Genomic DNA, 26,284 nt, shown 5'->3' with positions numbered 1-26,284 from the left:
ATTTCTACCTCGCATGAATTTTAAAAACTAAAGAATAAACTTAAACTTTTATAACTTTTTTTAAAAAATTGAAAAAAGAAATATTTTCCACAACCAAACCAACATTAAACCTATAAAGAGAGTTCATAGATTTTGATTTGTATTTGATTTGGATAAGATGTAATATAAAATTATATTGAAATTTGTCCAAAATCACCCAAATCCTAATTTAAAGTTTGAAATTCAAGCTTCCGGCTTAAGAGTTCTAATTTTTATATTTTTTTGAAAACAAAAAAATAAAAAATAAAAACAAAATAATTTTCTACAACTAAACCTATCCCAAGAGTTCTGAATTTTTTTTAATTTTTTGTTTACCAAAAACTCCTACTTAGACAAACCCTTCGAACCCACCTAGGTGGCACCAAATTAGGGGTGAAATCGTTGCCGCTCGCCCATTAATGTACCCCTGATAATTCTTTAGACAAATTAAGTGGGGAATTGAACCTACAACCTTGGGATCTCTAAGGTCTACTTCACCAGTACAACTTGAGCAAACCAAGCTGGGCAAGAATTATGATTGCTACAAGGAGCAATTCCCTCTTGTTGAGACGTTATTCCTCGGCTATAAACACTTTCAAAAGAAGACCTATCAAACAGTGCTTAGTCTCAGGCCTAACCAAGTCAATAGAAGACGGGAGTTTTAGTTTTGATTAGTCCAACCTGGGCTTGTAGAGCAAATCAACCATAGCTTTTGTGCTCGTTTCTGTAGATGATGCTAATTGATGATACAAAGGCAGAAAACTTGACTAAGCCAAATTGTTCAATAGGGGGATCAGAGTTCAACACTTTCAAAAAGAAGACCTATCAAACAGTGCTTAGTATCAGGCCTAACCAAGTCAAGTGAAGACAGGAGTTTTAGTTTTGATTAGTCCAACCTCGGCTTGTAGAGCAAAGCAACCATAGCTTTTGTGCTCGTTTCTGTAGATGATGCTAATTGATGATACAAACTTGGAGGCAGAAAACTTGACTAAGCCAAATTGTTCAATAGGGGGATCGAACTCAGTGACAGCAGTCTCAGGCCTAACCAAGTCAATAGAAGACGGGAGTTTTAGCTTTGATTAGTCCAACCTGGGCTTTTAGCTCTAAAGTTGGCTTGCAGAACAATGCCCTCTTGTTGGGTTGTAATTTGTTAGGTCTGTATTCTCACTATGTAGAGTATAGCTGCTTTCCTTTTTCTTGGCACCCCCCTCCCCCCAGTTTTCTGTATTTGGGGCTCATTGATGATACAAATTTTGAGCCCCAAAAGTTTGAATTACTCGATAGAGGAAGTCGGAGTTGGAAACCTATAAAACAAAACCAGTTGTAGACTGCCCATCAATAGCCTTGTGACGTCGATAGAAGGCATAGGAGTTTCAGCTTAGCTGATTAACTGTCTTCATTTTTTTAGCTCAACTCACATTTAGCAAGATCATGTTCACTGCTTGTTAAGTGGAATTTTTCACCAAAAAGACTTATCCCACAGAAGCAGTTGCTCTGCCACTTCAAACCGTCCTAACTTCATATGTAGTTTTTCTGCATACTTTGCACAGTTGAAAATATTCTCAGTTAGACACCATCCCACTACTTAAAAACTTGGAAAGTAACCCAAACCATTTCAACCGGCTGATTGATGCACAATGGCTGGCATTCAGAAGAACAGGAAATAAAAGTGAAAATATTCTCCCTCTTTGATTCTCGTTCCTTAGAGACCCATTCACATACAAAAATGCAGCCAATCTTGTTTTTTCCAGCTGCATTGTTAACCCGGATCAAATTCTTTCACCAGAACACTAGACAACACATCCATTATTAATTATTGTTACAGAACCTGATCAATCAGCTTATGAATAAAATGATATTGTCCCCAAAGTTTAAATAACTCCCCAAGTTTCTAGAACTCTCTTTTGCATTTCAAACTCATCCGTAAACATGAGACAATTTGAGCAACAGGAAAGCTAATAAATTTGTTTCCGAGAAAGCATTTTTAACCAGGAAAGGAAAACTTTTCGATGAAGTGCATACCCCACAGTTAATAAGACTATAAAACACTTGTGAGAAATGTTTTCATCAGAATGTGTTTCTCAATATCTAATTAATAAACCACTTCCTCGGGTTCCACCCACTACTGCACAGATTCAAGGTATGTTAGCAGGTCTAGCAATCTATACATGCATAAAGACTAGCCATCCTGCCTTCTATCCGTCCCATTACATGTCCCTGCAAACCATCGCCAGCATGAACATTTTATGCAGCCAGGTCTAGGACATTTGGGGCATTTGGGGCATTTGGGTCGACAGATACAAGTTATGCAGCTGGGTTTTGAGCATCCAGGGCATTTGGGCCTCCAGAAGCACTTTAAGCAGCGAGGCCTTGAACATTCTGGGCATTTTGGTCTTCTGAATTTAAGTCTACAGCACCTGATAGAAGCACTTGTAATAGCAGTATTGGACCTCTCCTGTAAGCGGAGGCTCTGCCGGATCTTTTTGAGCCGGACAGCTGTGGTGATGTTCTCCATTTCATGGATGAAGCTGCAAAGATGACGAACGTAATCGGGGTAGAGCTCCAGGTTGCAATGTCCACCACCCTTAATCCACAAGGGCTCATATGGCTCTCGTGCCATTTTCCACAATTTATTGCCATGTAACCAATTTACTACGTCATCTTCTGTACCCTGTAATTGTTGATCCATCCCACTTCAAGAATTACAATAACTAGGCAGTTATAAAAAGGAAAATAAATAAGCTCGGCAAGTTATTAGTGCAACAAATCCAAGATACTTGAAAATGGTAAGATGTGCATTATTGTGGTTATATTTTTGGCGGACAAAAAGATGATGCTTAATAAATGGCAGTATCAGAAAGAGGCAGACCATCTACACACACAATCAGAATCACAATCATACGAAATGTCATCTTCATATCTCTAACTACCATACGTAGCCTCATTTCAAATACAAACCAATGCCAAAGGTATTACATGGCACAACCATGGTTCCTATGAAAGTGCTAAGCATCATTTCCGGCAGTTATGGCCACTGTTGAGTATATCTTGAATTCTTTCCTCAGGCCCTAATTGGCAAAACTCGAGGTAAAGGCAGAACCCACTGAAAGAAAGGGCTCATCACAATTTATACTTAACCCAAAGCCAACGACCCATTTTGTATTTGTGGATCATACATACACACACACACACACACACACATATTGTAAGATTCGGACATTTTTTTCTTCTGCGGTACTTCCATGAAACTGAGTGTATCAAGGGTTAGGATTTAAGTATTTTGAGTGATTCTGATCTTCTGATTCATATTGAAAATTCTCCTCCCTCATTTGTAGATGTAAGCTTTCAAGGCCAAACCATATAAATCTTGGTGTTTATTTTGAGTTGTTTTTTGTTTACTTTATAGGCACATTGATTTCTGATTTTTCAAAACAATCACCATGAAATCCAGTATTCATTAAAGCAGAAAAATTATTGGCCACAATGTTGGCCTAATAAGGCTTACAATTATTATTTTGATGATAACAAATCAATGATATGTTTAATATGTTTCAAGTAAAATTTTTTCAGGAAAGTGACAAAGCCCAAGTGCATAAAAAAGCCTATGGATTACAAAGAATTCTTGAAGAACACATGTATAGTTTATGGATTACAAAGAATCCTTGAAGAACACAAAGAAAAGCTTATGGATTACAAAGAGCATGAGAAATAAAATTATACTAATGAAAAGCTCAAATAAAAGATTGAAACAACAAAGATAATGGAAGAACAAGACTGAAGATTAAAGAATCATATTTTAGGATGTTCTTAATGTAAGTACTTCAAAGGTTAAACTCAAATATAAAGTGGTTTGAAGCTCATAGAAAATCAAAAATATTTTTTTTTAAACATATATACTCTAAAAAGAATTTTTTTTTTAATACATAAAAATGGCTTAAGAAGAGAAGATTTTTTAATCCATGTTTTTAAACATATTTATTTCAAAATATTTGGAAATGAATTTTAGGAATCTTTGGTAGTAATGGATGGCTTCTAAAAACATCTATAAATAGTTAAAAGCTTCAAAAGTTTAAAATAATGATCATAGAGGTAATATTGAAAGGTTTTTGAAATTAAGCAATTCTCAAAAGTTTCGGATCCAGAAATCTACAAAAGTTTCAGATCCAGAAATCTTCAAAGTTTCAGATCCAGCAATCTTCAAAATTTAAGATCAAACAACTTTCAAGATTTTTAGATCAAGCTACTTTTCAAAGGTTTTTAGATCAAATGATTTTCAAATATTCAAATTTCTCAAAGGATCTAAAATTTTCTTGTGCTTAAACTTTCTGATCTAATATTGATTTATATTTTTGAAGCAAAGCTTTAAAAAATCAGAATCTTTCATTTTCTTTAAAAAATCATTTGGTAATTCATACTAAGCGTTGAGCTTCAAATTTTTTATATTTGAATTACTTTGGAGTATAAGTGAGCTGATCATTGTACTAATCTACTCTATTGTGAGAGTTCTCTTTTGTACACAAATTTCTTTATCATCATTCTTAAACGATTCAGAGTTGTTAAATCGTTGGACCAAACAAAGGGTTACTGTTTGGAAAGGCGGGCTTTAGCCTGACAGAAGGAGTGGTTCTAAATTGGTATTGTTCCACCAGGTAATAGAACTGATATAGTGGAATCCTTTGGTGTTTTGCCAAAGGCGAGGACGTAGGCTGTGTTGAAGCCAAACCTCGTAAAAATCTTGTGTCTTTCTCTCTCTTTTACTTTATATTATTTACTTGCTATTGTGGTATGATTTAAATGTGCAGATTGCAGATTCTTAAGTGAGAAAGAAATAAAGGTACTTGATATTTAAAAAGTACGTTTTGATTAATCATTTGCGGACCCAAAAAGGGAGTACGTTGTTTAATCTGCGTAAATCTTGATCAAGTAAAGTGCATACTAAGAGTTTACAGAAAAATCAACTAAAACTCTAATATTTTTGGTTGAGTGATTGAATTACGTTGATTTCATTAATTGACTTGTGAATTTAAATTTCAGTATTTTTAAGTGTAGTTATCGTTTCTATATCTTGTTTTCTGGGTAATTAAAATCAATAGCTTAAAAATCATTAAAATTTAAAAAGAATCCAATTCACCCCCCCTCTTGGGAAGCTATTCCTCATTTCACACAATATCAACAGTGAAGCCTCCTCAGCTTCAACATTTAAATAGTTAACATTATTCAAGTGTTTCAATCCCTCAAAAACCAAGATTCAAAGTCAACCTATGCCCAAATGTTCTTCAATCAACACAGTATTTTTTTTTTTTTAAGCCCAACTTTATTCATTCAGGGATCTGAGGTGCTGTAGTTATGTGCATTTGTTTTTCCATTTTCAAAAATTTAAATATTTACAAATTTGGTTAACTTAATAGACCATTTAATACAGATATTGTGCATTGTCTTGGCCAATAAAACAAAATTGATAAAGGAACAATCTTGATAATATAGCTTGGATGTGCAACAGTGCAGTGCAGCAAGAAACTTAGCAAAATAGCAAGAAAAAATCAACAACTATCGTCGTTTCCTGTCAAAAGACAGAAACTAATGCATCCTACAGAGTGGAAAGCAAATGTCCACTAGAAATCTTCAAAAAAAAGTGAGACAAAATAGGGTGAAAAATATATTATTTGCAGTAAGTGACGTGTCATTCAAAAGAATAAATCCAAGCTGTTATAACATCATACACACTCGATGCATATCATTTTGGTGTGTAATCTGATATACCATCCAGCACCAATATCATAAGTTGTGTTCCTACTACTAGTGCACAGGTCAATTCCTCAAGAGGCTCCTTCAAACTAGAGAAAAGAAGTAAGGCATATGTAATTGCCAATAAATCTCTCTTCCAGTGGCAAGCCATTTGCTTTCCTGATGCAACATAACTTCAGAATAATGAGTTTTTAGTTGGAATCAATAATGATGATGCTACAAGAGGCAAAAGATTTACTCTTCACTTGTCAATGTAAGTGGACAAGCTAGCAAGGATTGTGAAGCTCTACAACCCTGCTATAGCATCTAGAGAGCCTGAAAATGCTGCTTGGCTACAAGATGGAGGCCTCACATCTACAAGAATTTTTTACCCAAAAAAAGCTTCATGAACATGCCATGTAATGGCTATTGAGAGAAACTAAGGAATGAACATCTATACAGAAAAACTTTAATATTCAAATAAATATTAGAATTTTCATTTTAACAAAAAAAATGTACACAGGAAACAAATTATGGGACTAGGGACTCTTTTTAATCAAATTAAAAACTAGGTGAATCCGGCATCTTCATGATGCGGACAGCCAAAACAAGCATCTTCAAGATGCAGAAGTCTAAATGAAAATAAATAAATAGCATTCCGTGCATTGACCCTGTCGGTTAAATTTTTTTTAAAAAACTGGCATCAGCATTTCCAAAACGCAGAAATAGAAGACATCTCATTCACTGCATTGCCTCAAGTTTGTTATTAAAAATAAATAAAATAAAATAACAAGAGAAATGCTGTCAACTAAGTTCAAGACCTTCAGAATGTGGGCTCTTTGATAGATTTTTTTTTTTTAAATGTTGACCATTGAAAGTCTGAGTAACGCAGGCGATTTAACCTTTTCACCAGTTTGTGATTTTACCTTTTTTTTCCCTGTATATTTTGATTGTCAAAAGGCTCGCATGCCTTTAAGTAAAATTCATATAATTTATTATTAATTTTTCATAATTTTTATGAAAATGATTCTCCATGAGTTCCATATTTGTGCATTTTTTTTAAAAATATTGCATGAAAAAGTTATACATTTTATTTCTTTATGCTAAGTGCATTATTTTCTTTATACACATAATTTGTGCATTTTTTTAAAAAAAAATTTGCATGAATGAAAGGACAATTAATTTTGTATTTTTATATACATTTTGCATTAAAAATTGAAACTTTTTAAGTTTATTAGTGAGTTATTTTGAATGGAACATGAATTTTCTTATTGTTGCATAAATCTTGCATGAGAAAAAAATACTTAATTTTTTGTTAATATGATTTATTCATTATTTTAAAAACACCATGCAATCGGATATTTGTATGAAAATTAACAATAAGCACCAAAATTGTTTTTTTTTTTTGTTTATATAAAATTCATACATGTTTTCAATGTCTTGTAACTTTGACTTCATTGTCCTATAACTTCGTCTCATGTGAATGGAAATTGGCGCTACTATAGTCACAATTCCAGAGGTAAATCTACACCATTATCGCATTTCTACTCAACTATGATCTCATTCTAAGCAGTCGATGGTATCCCATAATCAAGATCACAATCTTAAGTCACCCCAACATAATTCTATGTCACTCCTCCCATTTAATAGTGTTTCAAAAACCCACTTAGATATATGAATGATGGTAGTTCAATGAATTGAGAAACACATGTATCCATATGAGGGGAGACTGTTTCAGTGAATGCAAGACTATATACAAGAGGTCTATATAGCATAGGTTTTTGCATGTATTCATCAACATGTGAAAAACCACTAGGCCAACATAGTCCTGACTACCAGTCAGTTTGGTGGCCATAAATCAAAAGTAAGCTCATACAATGTGTTTGATTAAAAATCAAATACCTTTTAAGGGATGGCGTGAATTTAGATGAGTAGATGGTAGATTCCTTGTAAATGAACTCTTGATGTCAACTTTCATCAAAAGTGCAAGGATAAGGATGATAAGAATCATAGAGATCATAGAAAGAGGGGGAAAAAAAGGAGGAAAAATTAGAGGAGATAAGGAGAGATAGAGAGGGAAGAGACTAGGAAGAGGAAATTAGGAGAGAGATGAAGAGATAGAAAGGATAAAAGCATTGGGACTTGTTTAGCGCTAGGCTATTGAATTATGTTTGTTGAGATGGAGATCGCCTTACAATAACCATTATACACATTTATACCCTTCTTAGGTCAACCCTACATTAATTCTATGATTACAAATATAAATTCAAAATAATAAATCCGAATAAAAAAGGACATTTTTAAAACATTTTTAAACTTAATTATAAATTGGGATCATTTCATAACATTAAAGGTCCAATTTATTATAGTTGACATATTTCCCAATGTTTATTTGCCTTGTCGTCTGATGATGGGCGAACTTCACATAATGACTTAGGTGACTATCATTGTCAGATGAATGCGTGGTCTCTATCGCCTAAGTAGCTACTTACAACTTTTGTATCACCTTATGATAAGCAATTTCATCCCTTGGATGATTTGTACTTCACTTGCAATGTTTGACTTATGCCACTTTTAGGCAATTCTCTACTTAGTAACTAGGGTGACTAGGCAACACATGATTCGCCCTATCTTGGTGACCACATTTTAAGGTGACTATCTTGACTAAACGATCACCATCACATTCCAAGAAGTTGCACAAGGATGGCACAATCACAATGGAAGCATTAGGAATGTGAAATGGCTTATATAGTTGCATGTTGACCAAGATTCCTATACACACAACATAGCCTTTTTTGACGCATGGTTGGAAGAGATTTGGAAGGCTCTAATATAATATCACTAACATGGGTTGTCATGTCGGCATCTAAGAATGTCTTTCTTGGTTTTTGACAGCCTCGTCTTCGCCAATGCCTAAATTCTGGACACAAGGTAGATAGTCAAAAGTTACATTGGTCGGATTCAATGATGTCAACCCGTGCACAATTTGAAAATTAGTTGTTTAAGAAAAAAGCAGCAATCAAATAAATTTTCATGTTCTAAGCTACATGCTAGAGTAAGTTACACAGATTGAAATCACTAGATAAATAATAAAAAGAGGTTGTTAGATATGTACAACGACAAACACAACAACTTCATTACTAATGCCTAACTGACAAGAGTCTTCCATAACATAAATGGCTAGATCACAAGATATCATAGTATGATTATTTATTTAGTGATTTCAATCTAAATAACTTTTTCATTGGAGTAACTTACTCTTACATGTCACCAAAAACATGAATATTATTTCACTACTATTTTTTTCCATTGGCAATTAATTTTCAAACCATACACAGGTTGTTATTGGATGAGACCGATGTAAGTTCCCATGGTCTGCACCAAAATTTATGTATCACCAAACTCAAATAAGTTCTAAATGAATAAAAAAGAATTTATTCTCGAAGATTAATGTGGGTGATGATATTGCAGGGTCTTCCAAACCTCTTCCGTGTTGGAGTATAATTGCACCTGTATATTGAAAACAGAATGAAATTTCTTTATTTTCTGAATTCTGAATCATGTACATCCTAATCTCACAATATATAACACAATCAAATATTCTAAACAAGGAAACAATCTCCCTACAGAACAATATACAATCTTCTTCATTTACCCACTTTCCTAACTTACTCAATATTCCCAAGGATACTCGAGATTTCAACACTCATCCTCAAGTTGGATCATAGATAATAATCATCTCCAACTTGCTAATGAAATCATCAAAGTTCTGTCGTGCTAGCCCTTTAGTAAAGATATCTGCAGTTCGTTCTTTGGTAGGTACATAAGTCATACATATGGTTCCTTCTTCAACCTTCTCTTTGATAAAATGTCGGTCCACTTCTACATGTTTAGTCCTATCATGTTGAACTGGATTGAGATACATACTGTTGGCCGCTTTGTTGTCACAATAAAGTTTGATAGGAAATTTCATCGAAATCGGTAGCTCTTCCAAGAGTTTTCGTAGCCAAAGTCCTTCACATATTCCTTGTGCAACTGCCTTGAATTCAGCTTCAGCACTACTTCGAGCTACTACATTCTGTTTTTTGCTTCTCCAAGTTACCAAATTTCCCCATACAAAGGTGCAATATCCGATGGTAGACCTTCTATCTTCCACTAATCCTGCCCAAGCTGCATCTGTAAAAATTTCTACTTCATTGCTTTCACGTTTCTTAAAGAAGAGTCCTTTTCCCAGAGAGCCCTTGAGGTACTTGAGGATCTTGTACAAAGCATCTAGGTGAGTCTTTTTTGGTGAATGCAAGTGTTGGCTTACCACACTTACCGCAAATGCAACATTGGGTCTGGTATGCGATAGGGTAGATTAGCTTACTAACCAATCTCTAATACCTCTCCTTTTCAACTAGTATTCCGCAGTGTTCGACCCTCTTTACTACTTCAATCGTGGTTTCACTAAATTTGCATCCAAGCATGCCAGTTTTGGTTAGGAGATCAGTGATATACTTTCACTTAGAGACACTAATATCCCTTTTTGATCTAGCAACTTCCATTCCCAAGAAATACCGCATTTGTCCCAAGTCTTTAACTTCCAAACTCAGTAGCTAGGACTTTCTTTAATCTTACCATCTCTACTGTATCATCCTCATTTAGGATTATATCATCAACATACACTATCAGAATTATTCTCTTACCACTTTTAGACTATTGGAAGAACATAGTGTGATCTGATTGCCCTTGTCGATATCCTTGATTCTTTATTACTTTTGCAAATCTATCGAACCATGCTCTAGGAGATTGCTTGAGTCCACAAGGACTTCTTGAGTTTACATATTCTATTTTCTTCACCTTTCTTATTAAAACTTGGTGGTATCGTCATGTAGACTTCTTCTTCTAACTCGCCATCTAGAAATGCATTCTTAATGTTGAGTTGTTGTAGTGGCCAATCTAAGTTAACTGCCAAGGACAAGAGGACTCAAACTCTATTCAAGTTTGCCACTGGTGCAAATGTTTCTGTGTAGTCAATGTCATAAGTCTGTGTAAATCCTTTTGCAACGAGTCTGACTTTATATCGTTCAACTATCCCATCAGCTTTATATTTCACTGTGAAGACCCATTTACAACCAATTGGATTCTTCCCTCTCGGCAAATTCATAACGTCCCAAGTTCCATTTTTCTCCAGACCCACATTTCCTCCATGACAGCCTCCCTCCATTTAGGAATTTCCAAAGCATCCTAAATATTCTTTGGAATTTTCATCCTGTAAAGGCTAGCGATAAAAACACAATATTCTGTAGACAAGCTTTTATAAGACATGTATTTAGACCAGGGATATTGAGTACATGGCCTGGTTTTTTTTTCTGACTACAATGGGTAAATTGATGTCATCAGGTACAGGCTTATCAAAAGGGAGCTCATGACCATCTACTACCTAATCAGGATTGGGCATGGACTCATGGTTGCTCGGAGCTATCATCGGTTCCAACGCTCTTGGTGCCTCAAGTATGAGATTCTCCTTGTTCTTTGTGTTCGGCTTTCTTGAGTAAACAAGTATTTCTGTGTTGTTTTGCTTTTCTGTATCTCCCCTAAGATTAAGTGATTTTTGTGCATGACAAGTCAAGAAATGATACAACGGTAGACTCAATGTATGGCATAGATTCATCAACAAAGAAATCAAAAAACCGATCTTCACTCCCTTTCTCCCCCTAAAGAGAATGCTTTGGGAAGTAAGGAGTGATTTCAAAGAACATGACATCAAGGCTAACAAACAACTTTTTCATGATAGGATCACAACATTTGTAGCATTTCTGAGTAAGAGAGTAACCAATAAAAACGCACTTAATGGCAAGAGATTCAAATTTATCCCAATTATGAGCATGAACATGGACAAATGCAATACATCCAAATATTTTCAAAGAGAGATTGGAGTGGAGCCAAGTGTTGGGAAACCATTCCTGGAGTTTCTGGAGAAGAGTTGCAAAAGAAATAATTCGAATAGGCATTCGATTAATGAGATATGTAGCTGTTAAAATGGCATCGCCCCAAAAATGTTTTTTCATATTTGTAGTGAACATCAATGCCCGAGCTACTTCAAGAATATGCCTATTTTTACGTTCAGCAACCCCATTTTGTCGAGGGGTATCCACACAGGAACTTTGATGAACAATTCCATTTTATTGAAGATAATGTCCCAAGATATCATTGAAATACTCCGTACCATTATTAGTAAGTAGAATTCGAATGTGAGTTTAGAATTGTGTCTAGATTATGGAGTGGAAACTGACAAAAATAGAACGGACTTCAGTTTTATCTTTCAACAAGTAAACCCAACAAACACGTGTATGATCATCAATAAAAGTAACAAACCATCTCGTGTGAGTACGATTAAGAGAACGTGAGGGCCCCCATAAATCACTGTGAGTCATAGTAAAGGGTCTGGATGGTTTGTATGTGAATTTAGGAAAGGAATAACGCTAATGTTTTGCAAATTGAAAAAACTCACACTAAAATTCAGAAGACATTTGATTTGAAAAAAATGGAAAGAAATAAACATCTTAGATATTGAAATTTTGGATGACCCATCCTAGAATGCCATAACAAAATTTCATATCACTAGAAACAGATGTAAAATCACAAATAGCAATTTTACATTGTTCACTCATATTAGCCTCTTCAAAGTAGTAGAGTCCCTCATACTCCTTAGCACTGCCAATCGTCTTCCCCGATGATAGGTCTTGAAAAACACAATGAGATGGAAGAAATTTAGCAAACCAATTGGAGTTTTTAGTTAATTGGCTAATGGATAGTAAGTTGTAGGAAAAATTAGGAACATGAAGAGCGCATTGTCCCTTTGCCTGCGACAGATCCATCTGCAATAACTTTCAAATTTTCAGCACATGGTGAATATGATGAGAAGAGATGATAGGCATCGGTCATGTAGTCAGAAGCACAAGAATCAATAATCCAAGGAGTTTTGAATTTAGAGTTTATATTCAAGGCTTGCAAAAAATTACCTCTTTGGGCTAAAGAACCCGAAAAAATGTTTGTAGAAGACGAAGTCGTACAATAACCAAATGAGGTCTGATCCACCGAACTAGGTAGGCCTTGCCTCAACATTTTTCCATCAATAAAAGGCTACCCTCCATAGTTTTTAATTGCAGCATCATTTGCAATTATTGCCGCTTTATCCTGTAAGGACATATCCAAAGACTTCGTCGCCACCACCTCACTCTGCTTCAGCTTTCTCATCTCCATTACCTTCCTGTGAGAGTTTGAATGCATCCTTCCAGTACTGTTACTATTGCTCGTTTCAAGAACTGACACTAAGCTCCGTTGCTTTGGGAAGGCAACTTTGTTCGATAGCCATTCCAGTTCTTCTTCTGCAACTTCAAGGAACGAACGGTTGCAATCATCGAGGTCCAGCTTGGTCAAGATAGAAATAGAAGAAAGTAGACCCGCTTTGGTTCTATCATCATTGTTGTTGTCATTGCCTATGTCGGACGAGAAGTTCAGGAGGTCATCCACGAAATGGCCGCCGCTGTGCTTGTGGAAGACATTAAGCTGCTCGTTAATGTCATCCTCCATCTTCTTGAGATAGATCTCTGACCAGGAGTCCAATGTCACCGATTGGACGAAGCTGATGTGAGCAACAAGGTCGTGGTGCTTGCCAAAGCACTCGAGACACATGAAGACGCCATACGATACCAACACCCATTGCAGGTTCTTTTGCGAGCAATCGATGCAGGTCTTGTTCGCCGGCTGCGATTGGAGTTCTCCAAGTCGCCGCGATGCCACTATTGGACCCGACCCGAGAGACCCCACGATGGAGGTGGCTTCAAAGTTACAGTCGAAAGTTTCAGAGGAGCACGATCCTCAGCTATTGACAACGCCGTCGACCATTGCTAACTAAGATTTAGAAACCCTAGCTCTAATACCATGAAACAGAATGAAATTTCTTTATTTCTTGAATTCTAAATCATGTGCATCCCAATCTTACAATATATAATACAATCAAATATCCTAAACAACGAAACAATCTCCCTATAGAACAATATACAATCTTCTACATTTACCCACTTTCCTAATTTACTTAATATTCCCAAGGATACTTGGGATTTCAACATATATGCCACTCCATTGTTCACTAAATTGCTCACTTTTCCATTGTACGACCTACTTTTGATCTTATGTCCATTGACATTGACATGGTGTAGTCCAGATTACGCTAGACTAATGTTTTTTTACACGTAGAGATATCTTATAGAAAATACATGCAAGCACCAATGCCATGTACATCCCTATATATAATCGTATAATTACTGCATCTTTTTTTTTTTCTTTTTTTTTTCCAGGCTACTGCAGACTTCCTTATTCGGATATATAGGCTTCCAAATTCTTCCATTTGCCATCATTTGTACATCTAAGTGGATCACAACAACCTTTGTACATAGGACTAACACAACTGTGATGGGGTGACCCAAGATCAAAGTTTCCATTATGAGATACTAGCTGCTACCAAGGATGAGGACATGTAGACATCTGAGGGAGCAAAACCACAACAATAATGGCACCAATTACCATTTTATAGGAGATGACCATGGCTTTAAGAGACGAACATTATGTGCGACTTTTGCATGAATAAAAAAAATAACAATTTGCATGCATATTGTTTATTTTTATGTGAATTACAAACAATGAATAAAGTAAGTCCATTTTTCAAGAAAAATTGATGTAAAAATAAAATACAAATTTTTTAATGTTTAATTCAAAACAACGAAAAAATAATCCTAATAAAGCTAAAGACAGTTAAAACCTTTTTCTCATGAAAAAGTAATATAAAATACAAATATTCATGCCCCATTCCTACATTATTAAAAAATGTACAAATTATCTTAATAAAAATGTAGAGAAAAAAATAAAGTACTGAAAAAAAAAATTCAGTTTCTTTTCATGCAAAAATCATATAAAAAATGCAAATAAGAAAATTATGAAAAATAATTTCCATGCACATATTAAAAAAAAATTGCAAGAATTATACATAAAAGGCATGCAAACCATTCAACCAAAATTAACACAAAATCAGGCAAAATCAAATTGGAAGTTTACATTTTGAAGTTGTGAATGTAGTCTACAAATTTTTTTCAAGGAACTCAATAAAGCGCATGAAATGAGATTGTGTTCTATATTTGTGACTTGAAAATGCGGACATCAATTTTTTTTATCCAATCGACAATCAATGCATCAAATATAAGAGGTTTTTTTTTAACACACACACACACACACAAGTTGCCCACATCTTCAATATGTAGACTTTCATTTATTCACAGCACAGAGATGTGGATTTCTTTTCATGAAATATTCATGTTAATAATGTAGATAAGGTAATTATGGAAATAATTTTCATGCAAATATTTTTTAAAAAGGGCATGAATTATATATAAAAGGCATGCAAGCCTTTCAACCAAAATAAAAATTAAATAACAGGCAAAATCAAATTGGAAGCTTACATTTTGAAGTCGCCAATGTAGTTCACACAACATTTTTTTTAAGGAACCCAAGAGAGCACATGAAACGAGACTATCTTCTTCTATTTTTGTGTCTTCAAAATGCAGACATCAATTTTTTTACCAATCGACAATCAATGCATGAAATATAAGGGTTTCTTTTTAAACAAACATTAGTTTTCCACATCTTCAATATGTAGATTTGGATCATCCGCAGCACGAAGATGTGGATTCACCTAGTTTTGTAATTTGTTATAAAATTGTTCCCCCAAAACACAGAATCTTTATCAGTGTTTCATCTGACATATCATGGAATTTTCAGTAAGTTGTTATTAGGATATTTCCATTATCACATTTTGAATGGAGATCTAGCATAATAAAAAAAACAAAAAAATTAAAAAAAAAAAGTTTTATGAGTGAAAAGAAAACATCTTAAGCTACTTCAAGCCACCATCTCCCTCCAATCAAAAAGTACAGGTTTTCTCCCTAATTCCATAAGCAGAGAAGATTAGCAAGCAACGCTAAGCCAAAATAAACCCATAAATGTTGTTCCATTTTATGGTTAGAAATTCTTGATAACTAGAGATTTTTTAAATGAATCTTATGGAGAGATGCATTGGTAGTAATTGGATGTATCCAACAAACAATATGATAAATGTCCCTAGAGGCAATGTAATAATGTTGAGATATGATCACTATTTTATCTAATCTTCAATGATACAATGTCAAGCATTCAAATAATGCATGACTTGATTTGTCTAATGATTGAATCGATTTGATTAAAATATCTTACAATATCTTACAATCTCATGGTCTTCTTATTCCCACATCATCAAATTTAAAAAAATTCTATCTTCCTATATTTTGATTGTTAAGGTAGTTTCCAAGTTTCTTGCATTCCCTTTCCATCCGCAACTAAAATTAAATGATAGAATCCTAGGGGGAAAAAATGGAAAATTATCAATTTCTCTTCAAATCATGTGATTATTTTGCTGCTTTTGAACGCCACGAGATATATTTTAGCATTAGTTTCCCCCTTCAAAGTTATTTAGTTCTTGAATTTTCAGAGTTCTAAACTTCAACTATTTGGAAGAATAAAGAGACATAAGCACATCGGTGACTTTGAAAAGATACTCCAGTATCAGGTCATTAATGCATATCATGGTTCAAGAAAAACCATGAACCATAAAGAACAACTCATTTTTTTACCCAATGAAGCTTTATTTTCTTTCATGGTTTCCGTTCAAAGGACCATCACAAGAAATCTAGTTCTATTTTCCAACTAAATTTAGCAACTACACTCTAAAAGATGCCCCATAGAATAATGATGCGACTGTGTAACCCATGCAACCTATGTGCATTGTACTAACATATAACATGTATGTGTGCGATGCGAAGGGTGGTAGGATTGGACACTTGTGTCAGTTGCCACTATCCTTAGAATTTTTCTATGCAAAAAAAATATGAATTAACACTATAAAATACTATTGAACAAAATAATAAACATTTCACATAAGCCAAAAAATACATATTGAGATTCTCCAACAAAATCTCTCAAGTCATTTTCACATTTGACTCTTTCACCCTCTAGTTTGAATCTCTCCCCTCTCCACATGTCACTTTCATAGTTTTGTAGACCAACTTTCATGTTTCAACCAAGGAGGGAAACAAAACACTTGAGGATCACAAGAGATGAAAGGGAAAATTTAAGGATGCAATCATAGAAAATTTGAGCACAAAGAAAGAAATCATTAAATATGGCGAGAGTACAAGGATTAAGGAGAAAGGTAGAAAGAGACTGCCATTTATGAGATTTTAACAAATCACAAAAGATAGGGGAGCAAGACTTAAAGAGAAATCAGGATTTTGTGGAACCTCGCGTGCTTTGTCGTGGAAAGCAATTCTCGCTTGCATTTTTAGATTTTCAAATAATTCCAAAAATGCCACTTTATTTTCTAGGTTTCCAACATTTGTACAGAAAACTTGAAAAAAACCTTTTTATTATCCTCCAAGTTTACCATTTTCATGTTCAAAAACTGGAAAACAAGGAAGAATATATTTTTGAAAGATTAGAAATAGAAAATAAAAATTGTTTTACACAACTAAATGAGCACATATTAACAATTTTAAAATGGCACAACGCTTTTTAACCATTCATCTCATCTAACCTAGATGGCATTAGCATGATGTAAATGATTATGCAACTGTCCAGAAAAAATCCTCCCAAAACTTGATAGGCAGACTAGGTTAAAAATGCATAGCACAAGCAACCTCTAAAAGATGACAATACTTTTGCTTATTGACTCCATCTATTGTGAAGTATCCACAAAAGAGGTCGAGTGCAAAATTCTAATTTGTTGAAAGAAAGACATATGTGACCATCTTCGAGTTTGTGCACATTATCAATACATAATTGTTCAATGGTTCGGCCAAATTTAATCCAAATAACGTTATAAAAGATAAAGAACATTGATGGGCTTTTAATGTTGCTACACCAGGAAAATCAAAGTGACACAAGTGCAATCATCCACAATGGTGAGAAAAATATTGAGCACCAAAAAAATGGAGCACAATATGGACCTAGAAATCAACATGAACAAGAACAAAGGGTAACTCAAATTTATTGGAATGCAAAGAGAAGGCGTTTCGAGTGGCAAACGTACACAAAATTTTAAAATTCTGGGATGACAATGTAGACACCTAGGGAACTAAAGATAGTAATTCAAAAAAAAAAAAAATGGCTTGAACATTTATGCCTCAAGTTGAGTCTGCGAACCACACTAGTAGTAGCTGGGGGAATGTGGAGTTCCTCCAGTATAAACTATGAACCATCTCACAATTCATCCATTCCAATAAACTTCCTCTTGACTAGGTCTAATATGACGCAAAATAAGAAAAATATTACATGTAAAAGAAGGAAAATGAAGGAAATATTTAAGTATGATTATCAAACCACAAACAGCACAAAGCACTACAATTATTTAACCTTACTAGCATAATATAATGGGAAGGATTTGAATCAACCTAACAGGACCCGTGTGAAACAAGACAGTTTGAGAAACTAATACCTAAAATCCAACCTAAATATTCATTAGAGTATTTTGTGGACTTGCTAACAAAATTGGCTACACTAGTACACTAACCAAAAGAGAGTAAGGACACGAATTCATCATACTCTTCTTGAGTGAGTCCACTCATTGGAGAGGATGATACCAAGAATGGTATTCATAATGGCGCTTGATCAAATTGAAGAGGGACATTGTCAATGAAATTTCTTGGAGCAAGATTTCCTCCTAATGTTCTCTCCTTGTTTTTCCAACCTATTGCATAACTGACAAGCTCAAAGCATCTTTCTTTAGTATGGCCTATCTTTTTACAATTTTGACATTGAGGTTTATTTGTGCCCTTTGCTAGAATTTGTCCTTTAGCTAGGTTTGAGCAAAGACAGCAGTTTTAATAGTGAAAATTCATTGAGGTGTCTCCACTCCTAAAACCAAAAGATATGCTCCTTGTTGATGCTGGCAAAGGGTCGGTACTAAAAATCTGTTATTGCACCACATTGTAGGATTCATTCAATCCCACAAGGAATTGATGAACTTTTTTCCCATCTCATTCCCACAAGTACAATGAGGTACAATAGAATATGTACCAAGTTAATGGGAACATTTTCCTTGTCTGCAAAAGTCGTGTGCACTTATGCATGATGATGCACATAAATCATTCAGTATAAAATGCTTTCCTTGTCTGCAAAAGTCGTGTGCACTTATGCATGATGATGCACATAAATCATTCAGTATAAAATGCTTTCCGCTAAGGCCTTACAGGATTCATCACATTGGTTGTGAGTTTTTTTTCTTTTTTTTTTTTTAAAGGGGGCGGGGGCGGGGGCGGGGATAAAGCAGCATTCCAAAATCTCTAGAATTCCTGTGCACGTTTAGATGATGGCATGTTTATGAGTCCATGTTCAGCTACCACTAACTTTTTAGCATGCGATAATAAGCAGCAACAATCAATTCCTTCTACTGTGCAATTAGCTGTTTTACACATTCCAATATGAAAGGGGGCATAACCCTATGAGGACCTCCTCCAAATCAATCCACATGTATCAACTCAGGTACTGTCATAATAGACCATGCTATCATGGAGCTCCAATGCAATAGAGTTAGAGATACAAGATAACACCATTGAGTCACACCTAATCTAGGGTTACACTTTATCCAAGTATGTTCATCTCAATTGTTGCCATCAAGTTTTGTGAGTGACATCTACAAAAGAAAATTGTTATTTCTAGCAATTTTCCTCATCCTGGGAAATGGGTGGTTTTTAAGTATGAGATATTTTCAGGGACTCCAAGTATGCCACCCCAATAAGAAGCACAATTGCAATATGAAAATTAATTCCCAAAAGAGGAACAACATAAAAGATGAAAGTAACACTAGAGACTTAAGCGAATGTAATGGAAAGGTAACTATGGATTTAAACAATGATTGTAAGTATAAAGAGCACTAGAAATTAAATGACAGGGAATCAAATGATAAACCAAGGATATATCACTAGCTTTCTCAACTGAATTTCTCAAGACTCTTGCCAAATAAAGTGATCAGTTGTTCATATTATAGATGCTCCAAATAGACAATCAACCATAATTTCTAGTATCCAAGCCACTTGTCACTTAATTTCTCAAGACTCTTGCCAAATAAGGTGATCAATTGTTCATATTCTAGATGCTCCAAAAAGATACTCAACCATAATTTCTAGTATCTAGGCCACATGTGATGGGCAGCCACATGGCCCAAAACCCGTGTCAAATATGTGTGGCTTACTACCAAACAAGAGCTCATTTAGGCTAAACAATGCCTCCAATGCCTTAGGGCAAATGAATTGTCCTTAATAAATGATAAGGTGTTTCCATCAAATTAATTGTTGTCAAACATTGTTCTGCCACATGTCAAGCTCCTGAATGTTTGCCCATCACTTCCCTTTTATTCCTCAACATCAAATCCGACTCAAGAACTTTGCACATCATTGCCACACACAATGAAATGTCTCTTTAAAATTTAGTGATCTAACTTCCAAACCCCAATCTTGGACTATACATAGCCTCATCCCCCTTTTACAAGTTACTCCTTCCATTGCCTTCCTTCTAAAGCTTTTCTCTCTTTCACCATTGTTACTTCCACAAGGTTTTTCATTTCTATTATGTTATCTCATCTGTTCCTGCCCCTGTGACCCTTCTATCTATAAGCCAAGTTTGTCTAGACCTACTCTTTGTGTTGGTGTACCAAAGGTCACCTACCACCTGCTCAACACCTTTACTTTGTGAACCCTCTCCAATGGAAAGTGATGAAACCCCTACTATTGTCATCCCAAAGAATCCACAACTCCAACGTGCACGACCAAGAAGAATATGGTGATGGAAGTTACTAAATAGCCAACTTCAAATGAGGAAGCAACCTACTTGGTGCACAAGCCTAACACCAAGTCACGCAAAATCCTAATTCTTTATAGCGATAGCTACTGCTCAGCCCTATGATCTTAACCCAAGAGTTGGCCAAGTCCAACAATAACTCCAAGCATCACCAAGAGGACTTGTTCGTATAGCGTGCAATCCTCGACATGAATGCCTAAACCGAAACACCCTTCTCATATGGATGAGCATTCCTAAAGAGCAAATCTAATGATTCAACCAAGTCTAGAGTGTGTTCTAGTCCCACTAGAGAGAGAGAGAGAAGGAGAAAATTATACCTGACTGCACCTTAGTCACAGCCAGTTCTCCCATCATCTGCCTCTACAAGCCTTCAACGCATTTCAGGTTATTAGTGTGAATTCAACCATCCTTCATTTTAGTCATCTTTCTCCCACCCCTAGTGACCTTACTACCGAAGAAAATGTTTGCGTCGTACTCTTTCCAACCTAATAGTTTGACACTAAATGGGGCCGACTTAACTCATCTTTTCTTAAGCAAAACACAGGAGAGGCATGGTCCCTTGCAACTTAATACTGAATAGGAAGCCTTCGTCCTATAATAGTTGTACAAGTTTATCTTTCATCCAACATTCATAAATTCACTAAGACATCTAAATGCAGCCCCCAAAAGGGTGAAAGCTCGCTTTCTATCCTCAAATCCCCATACCTACAGAGTTTGTCACCTAGTCAGTCCCTTTGATGTTGAAAGGCAATTCGATAATGTAGGAGACCTATTGTGGATCCTTAAAAAGTAGCCAGTCACGAACATCCTGGAAGTGGTCCATCAATACCCATCAAATGCCTTCTTGTCCACCTCTAACTACAATTTGCCACTAGTAGTGCCTCTACTCAATGACTGACAAGCCTACCAACATAATTTTATATTGACCCTCAATGGACCCTTGTGGTTCGAGTAAGTCAATAGGGATGTGTGGCCAAGCATCCTTTTGAATTGGATCTTAACTTCCACAATTCATTGGCAATGTTTAGAATAATGAGTTGCGGGATAAAAGTCTATAGTATGCACTCCGATGCTCCCCAATTTGGTATGGTGCAATTGATCCCCCTTCCATACTGCTTGACTTTCAATAAACACCCCCTTCAACCTTCCAAAACCCAACCATAGATATCTTCCATGAGCTCAAGTCCCAATTCCTCTCTACACGTTTCAGTTGTCTACCAAGGACCACCTTTGATTCTCCCTAGTGTTGGACCAAATGTGCGACACAAGTTTTCAAGATCCCATTTGTAGATTTCTTTTTGTTTTTATTTTTTGAAATAAAAGGAAATTTTTGTTTAAAAATCGCAACAATGCAAAGAAGGAAGAGAACAAGATGTGCTCTAGGTGAACAAGTTACGACCCCCCCCCCCCCCCCAAAAAAAAAAAAAGGCCCTTAAAAAGTTCTTGCTTTGCTATTAATTCAAAGAGTCCATACAATAGTCAATAGTGCACCACTCCATAAATGCAGCCCTTTCTACTTGATCCAAAATCTCAATGTTGCACTAGCAAGATATCTCCCACATTCCGAGGCATCGCCCAAGCTTCACCAAAGTAAGAGTAGCAAACACCCCAAAACTGAACTTTGAAACTTCCACGGAGCACTAGCCTTCCAAATGATGTGGCTCCAAGGGAACAAATTGGGGGAAAAGGTTTCAAGAGGTGAGAATAAAAATTCAATTAGAACAGCCATGAAGAATCACCCCCCAAAACTCTCTCATCCTCTCTATATTGGAAGGACAAAACAGTCCAATACAGAAAGTAAGGTTGTAAGCCCATTTAACCTCTCTTTCATTTAGATTCTTGAAAAAACGAACGTCCCGCAAACGAGATTTCCCCTTAGAAGAAAAGAATGACTTGGCAAGTGCATTGTGGAGAGAAGAAAGCTTAAAGAAATGATGGGCCTTCAGCTCCAAAGAGCCACCACCGACCCAGGCATCCTCCAATAAGCAAACAATGCTCCCAATTAGAAGTAGGTGAGAGGAAAATTTTGACATGCCACCTGAGACAAAAACTTCCATGAGAAATAATACTAGTTCCTCTAGTTCCCCACCCATTTCTATGGAGATATTTGCTTCTAATCACCTAGTGCCATATGGTCTATCTTACCCTCCGTAGAACCTAACCACAAGAAATCGCGCATCAACCACTCCATAGCTCTAGTTCTATTCAAGGCACTCCAAACAAAGAAAAGAAATAAATAGCAATGTAGTGTTAAAGCTTGATATATATTTGGCCCCCAACCTAACAAATTAAGCTTTTAGGTAAAGTGGTATACTAAAATGGTATCAAAGTGGGTTACCAGAAGGTCCTGGGTTTTCAGTATGTTGCCTACGTTTATTGTGTGAGGGTTTAAAAAAAAGGTCGCATTCCCTGCAATGGATGTATCTATCGTGTGTTTGTCTCTCTACATGTTGTCGAGCTACACGTGCAGGGGAGTGCTAAAGCTTGATATACATTGTTAGCCCACAACCAAATAGCTTAAGATTTGGTATTTTAACGATTAGAAAGTGAGGCACTAATGAGGGTGATACAAACCCTGAGACATAAATACACCATTTTTTAGCCCTCTAATCTCCTACTCACATCTTCAATCATAAAACCTCAAGAGGCCAAGGAGTTTGAATTGCTTGAGAGGGATACCAAGATAAGAACGCGACCACTTGAAGGAAACACAACCTATCAATGTTTTTAAAACTCTCTTAAGTTCCTAACGCCCAAAATGGTATAAGACACCCCACTCTTGGACATTTTTTACTCTAGATCTTTTCAAAGATTTAAGCAAGATAATGACATTACAGAATTTAGCAACATTGTCCTAAACAAACATTATGATTTCATAGCAAATTAAAAATGAGCCACCTCCACGTCCTCCTTTGATCGCCCCTCAAACCTTGAGCATGCAAGCATCCTACTCAAGAATCCACCCCTTTAGTGAATAAAAAAGGAGACAAAAAGTCCCCTTGCCTATGCCTATAAGCATCTCTAGACCACTCTCTAGGTTGTCTATCGACAATAAATGACAAATTGGTTGAACACAAGCAAATTTTGATCCACTTTCTCCACACCTCCTCAAAATCTTTCTTGCACATCACCTCATCTAAGAAGCCCCAATTACAATACCATATGCTTTCTCAAAATCCAACCTAAATAGAAGCCCCCATCTCCTCTCACATCCTCAACCACCTCATTAGCCACAAGCATTTTTGTCTATCTATAATATATGCAAATCATGCCATGGTAATTGTATCCCCCAAACCACTAAAAGTCTCTTAGCTAAGACCTTGGAGTGAATTTTGTAAACAATAGTGACAACACTAATAGGTCTGGTCCCTAATTGTTAAGGACCTCTCTACCTAGAGGATTAGGGTTAGAAAGGTATAATTCAAAATATTATGCAACACTCAAATATGATGAAACTCCTCGAAAAACCTCAAGATGTCTTCTTGCAATGCCTCCTAGTTCTCCTAAAAAAGAAGCTAATTGTGAAATCGAGACCAACAACCCTATCCTAGCTCAACTCAAACACCGGTTTTTAAATTTCTCGGACTTTGAAAGATCGCTCAAGCCATTGAGCTCATCTCAATGAGGCCCAATTGAGACTCTCCATCAATATATTCACAAGCACCTAGTAAACAACCGTTTGTAAAAGTTAAGGTACGTTTGGCATCATTTCTTTTTTCCATTTTCAGTTTTTGTTCCCATACAATAAAGAAATAGACTATGCAACTTTGTTTATTTAGGCTGTCAGTTTTCTACTTCTATTGTCGATTTCCAGTTGTTTGCAAAAAGGAAAAAACAAAACTAGATTTTATATTTTTCCTATTACCAAAATATCTTAATAACCATAATTAACTTTTTTCAAATTAAATCATTGATCTTATTCATACTTTTTTAAAATTAAAATAAAAAGATTATATTAATTTAAAAAATAATTAAAATAAAGATTTCCATAAATTTTCAAAACATATTTAAAAATAATAAAAGTCATTTACAAAATATTTTTACTATTTTTTAATTTTCAATGACAATTAAACTATTATTGTAAAGTGAATTTTGAAATATAATAATTAAGTAAAATAATTAAAATAATTTTGTTTTTATTATAGCATTTTTAATTTGCATTATTTTGTACTTTAATTAACTACCACATATTCTTTAATCATTATTTGAATCAAGGAAAAAAATAAACATTCATTTAATCAAGTTTTTAATTTACTTAGTTTTATAAATATTAAACAAATATGTTGTTGGTTTTCAATTTTTAGTTTTGTTTCAGGTTTTTAGTTTTTGTCCCTAGTTTTCATTTTCATAACTTTTGACAATGATACCAAACAAACCCATAGTAATCTCAACCCTAATCTAAGAGTACCCCCTCACCACATTCATAAATCTAACTCCAACTCCTTGATATAGCCTTCCAACCTTCTCCCACACGCCACCCAATGGAAAAATGTGTAATTGCAATCCCCCACCCTAACCCATTTCACCCTCGCTTTCTACCATCAAATAATGTCCTCTCTCAACAAGTGCACCTCCAACTCAATGCATAGGGTTCACCAACTAGTCTTCAAGCAAACCACACTCCTCTAGCCTATCCAACCCAACAATTTCAAAGGATTTTTTTTGTCTCTTTAATATACCCAATGTCTCTATTCCATTGTTTCAACTTCACCTAGACATACTTAAGCTTTTTCATCAATTTACAATCCTCCCACCCCTTAACCTGACACCTACCCACCATTCCTGCGCACACTCCTAAAAGAAGGGATGCATCAACCACATGTTATCAAAATAAATTGGGGTGGGTCCCCACTGCAGCGAGTTGCACTTAAGGAGCATAAAGCAATAGTCAAAGGAAGGTCTAGAAAGGATTTATTGCACTGGATGTGGAAAAGTTTCTTCCCACCTATTAGTGATAATGCCAGTCTATGCAAAAGGAAGCCTCCCTATCTCCAGATGCCATCCAGGTAAAGTGGCCATTGCTTAAAGGAATGCCCCTAAGCTCATTTTCCTAAATAAAAAAAAAAACCTCCTCAATACTTCCTTGAACCCCTATTTTTATCTTTATAGCTACTAATAACATTGAAATCCTCATCCACCACCCAACATGAACTGCAAAGTTCAAAAACACCTACCACTAATAAATCATCAAAGAAAAAAAATATTCTTGAGGATGAACTCGGGCCATAAACTAATGTGAACCACCATTCCCCTAAGCCTTTAGTCTCTAAAAAGGGAGAGATCTCCTAAGGCAATCCTTAATGAAGGCCACCCTCGTAACCTAAAGCCACAACTTGACCTTAGGACACCCCAAATGAAGGTAAAACCACCTAATCTTTGTGCCTAGAGTCCCAAAAGCTTTTGATAAGGAAGAGTTTACTTCTCTCAACTTAATCTCTCGAAGAAGCAACATGTCAAGACTGACCTCATTTACCAAATCTTTTATCTCTCCTCTTACAATGCTAACATTCCATAAGAGAAGCTTCATTTTACACTTCTAAGAGCCCCCAAAACACTTGGTTCCCTTGTCGTAGTTCACTAACGATGCCAATCTTCCAACTCTCTCCTTAATTTCTCA

At 35.6% G+C, this 26,284-nt stretch overlaps 1 protein-coding gene across 1 annotated transcript in view; it reads right to left on the bottom strand.

Moving 5' to 3' along the window:
- Positions 1–1,999: 1,999 nt before the first annotated feature.
- The window catches only part of LOC131164580 (uncharacterized), a 54,034-nt gene continuing 29,749 nt past the window's right edge, over positions 2,000–26,284 (bottom strand). The window contains exon 5 of the mRNA XM_058121875.1: positions 2,000–2,689. Within this exon, the coding sequence (XP_057977858.1) occupies positions 2,198–2,689 (492 nt within the window). The 3' untranslated portion in view covers positions 2,000–2,197. The remainder of the gene's footprint in view (positions 2,690–26,284) is intronic.

Source organism: Malania oleifera, chromosome 9, assembly GCF_029873635.1.
Source record: "Malania oleifera isolate guangnan ecotype guangnan chromosome 9, ASM2987363v1, whole genome shotgun sequence".
In the NCBI taxonomy this organism is placed as follows: Eukaryota; Viridiplantae; Streptophyta; class Magnoliopsida; order Santalales; family Ximeniaceae; genus Malania; species Malania oleifera.
The sequence above is the reverse complement of the archived record's forward strand: the minus strand, read 5'-3'. Positions and strand labels throughout refer to the sequence as shown.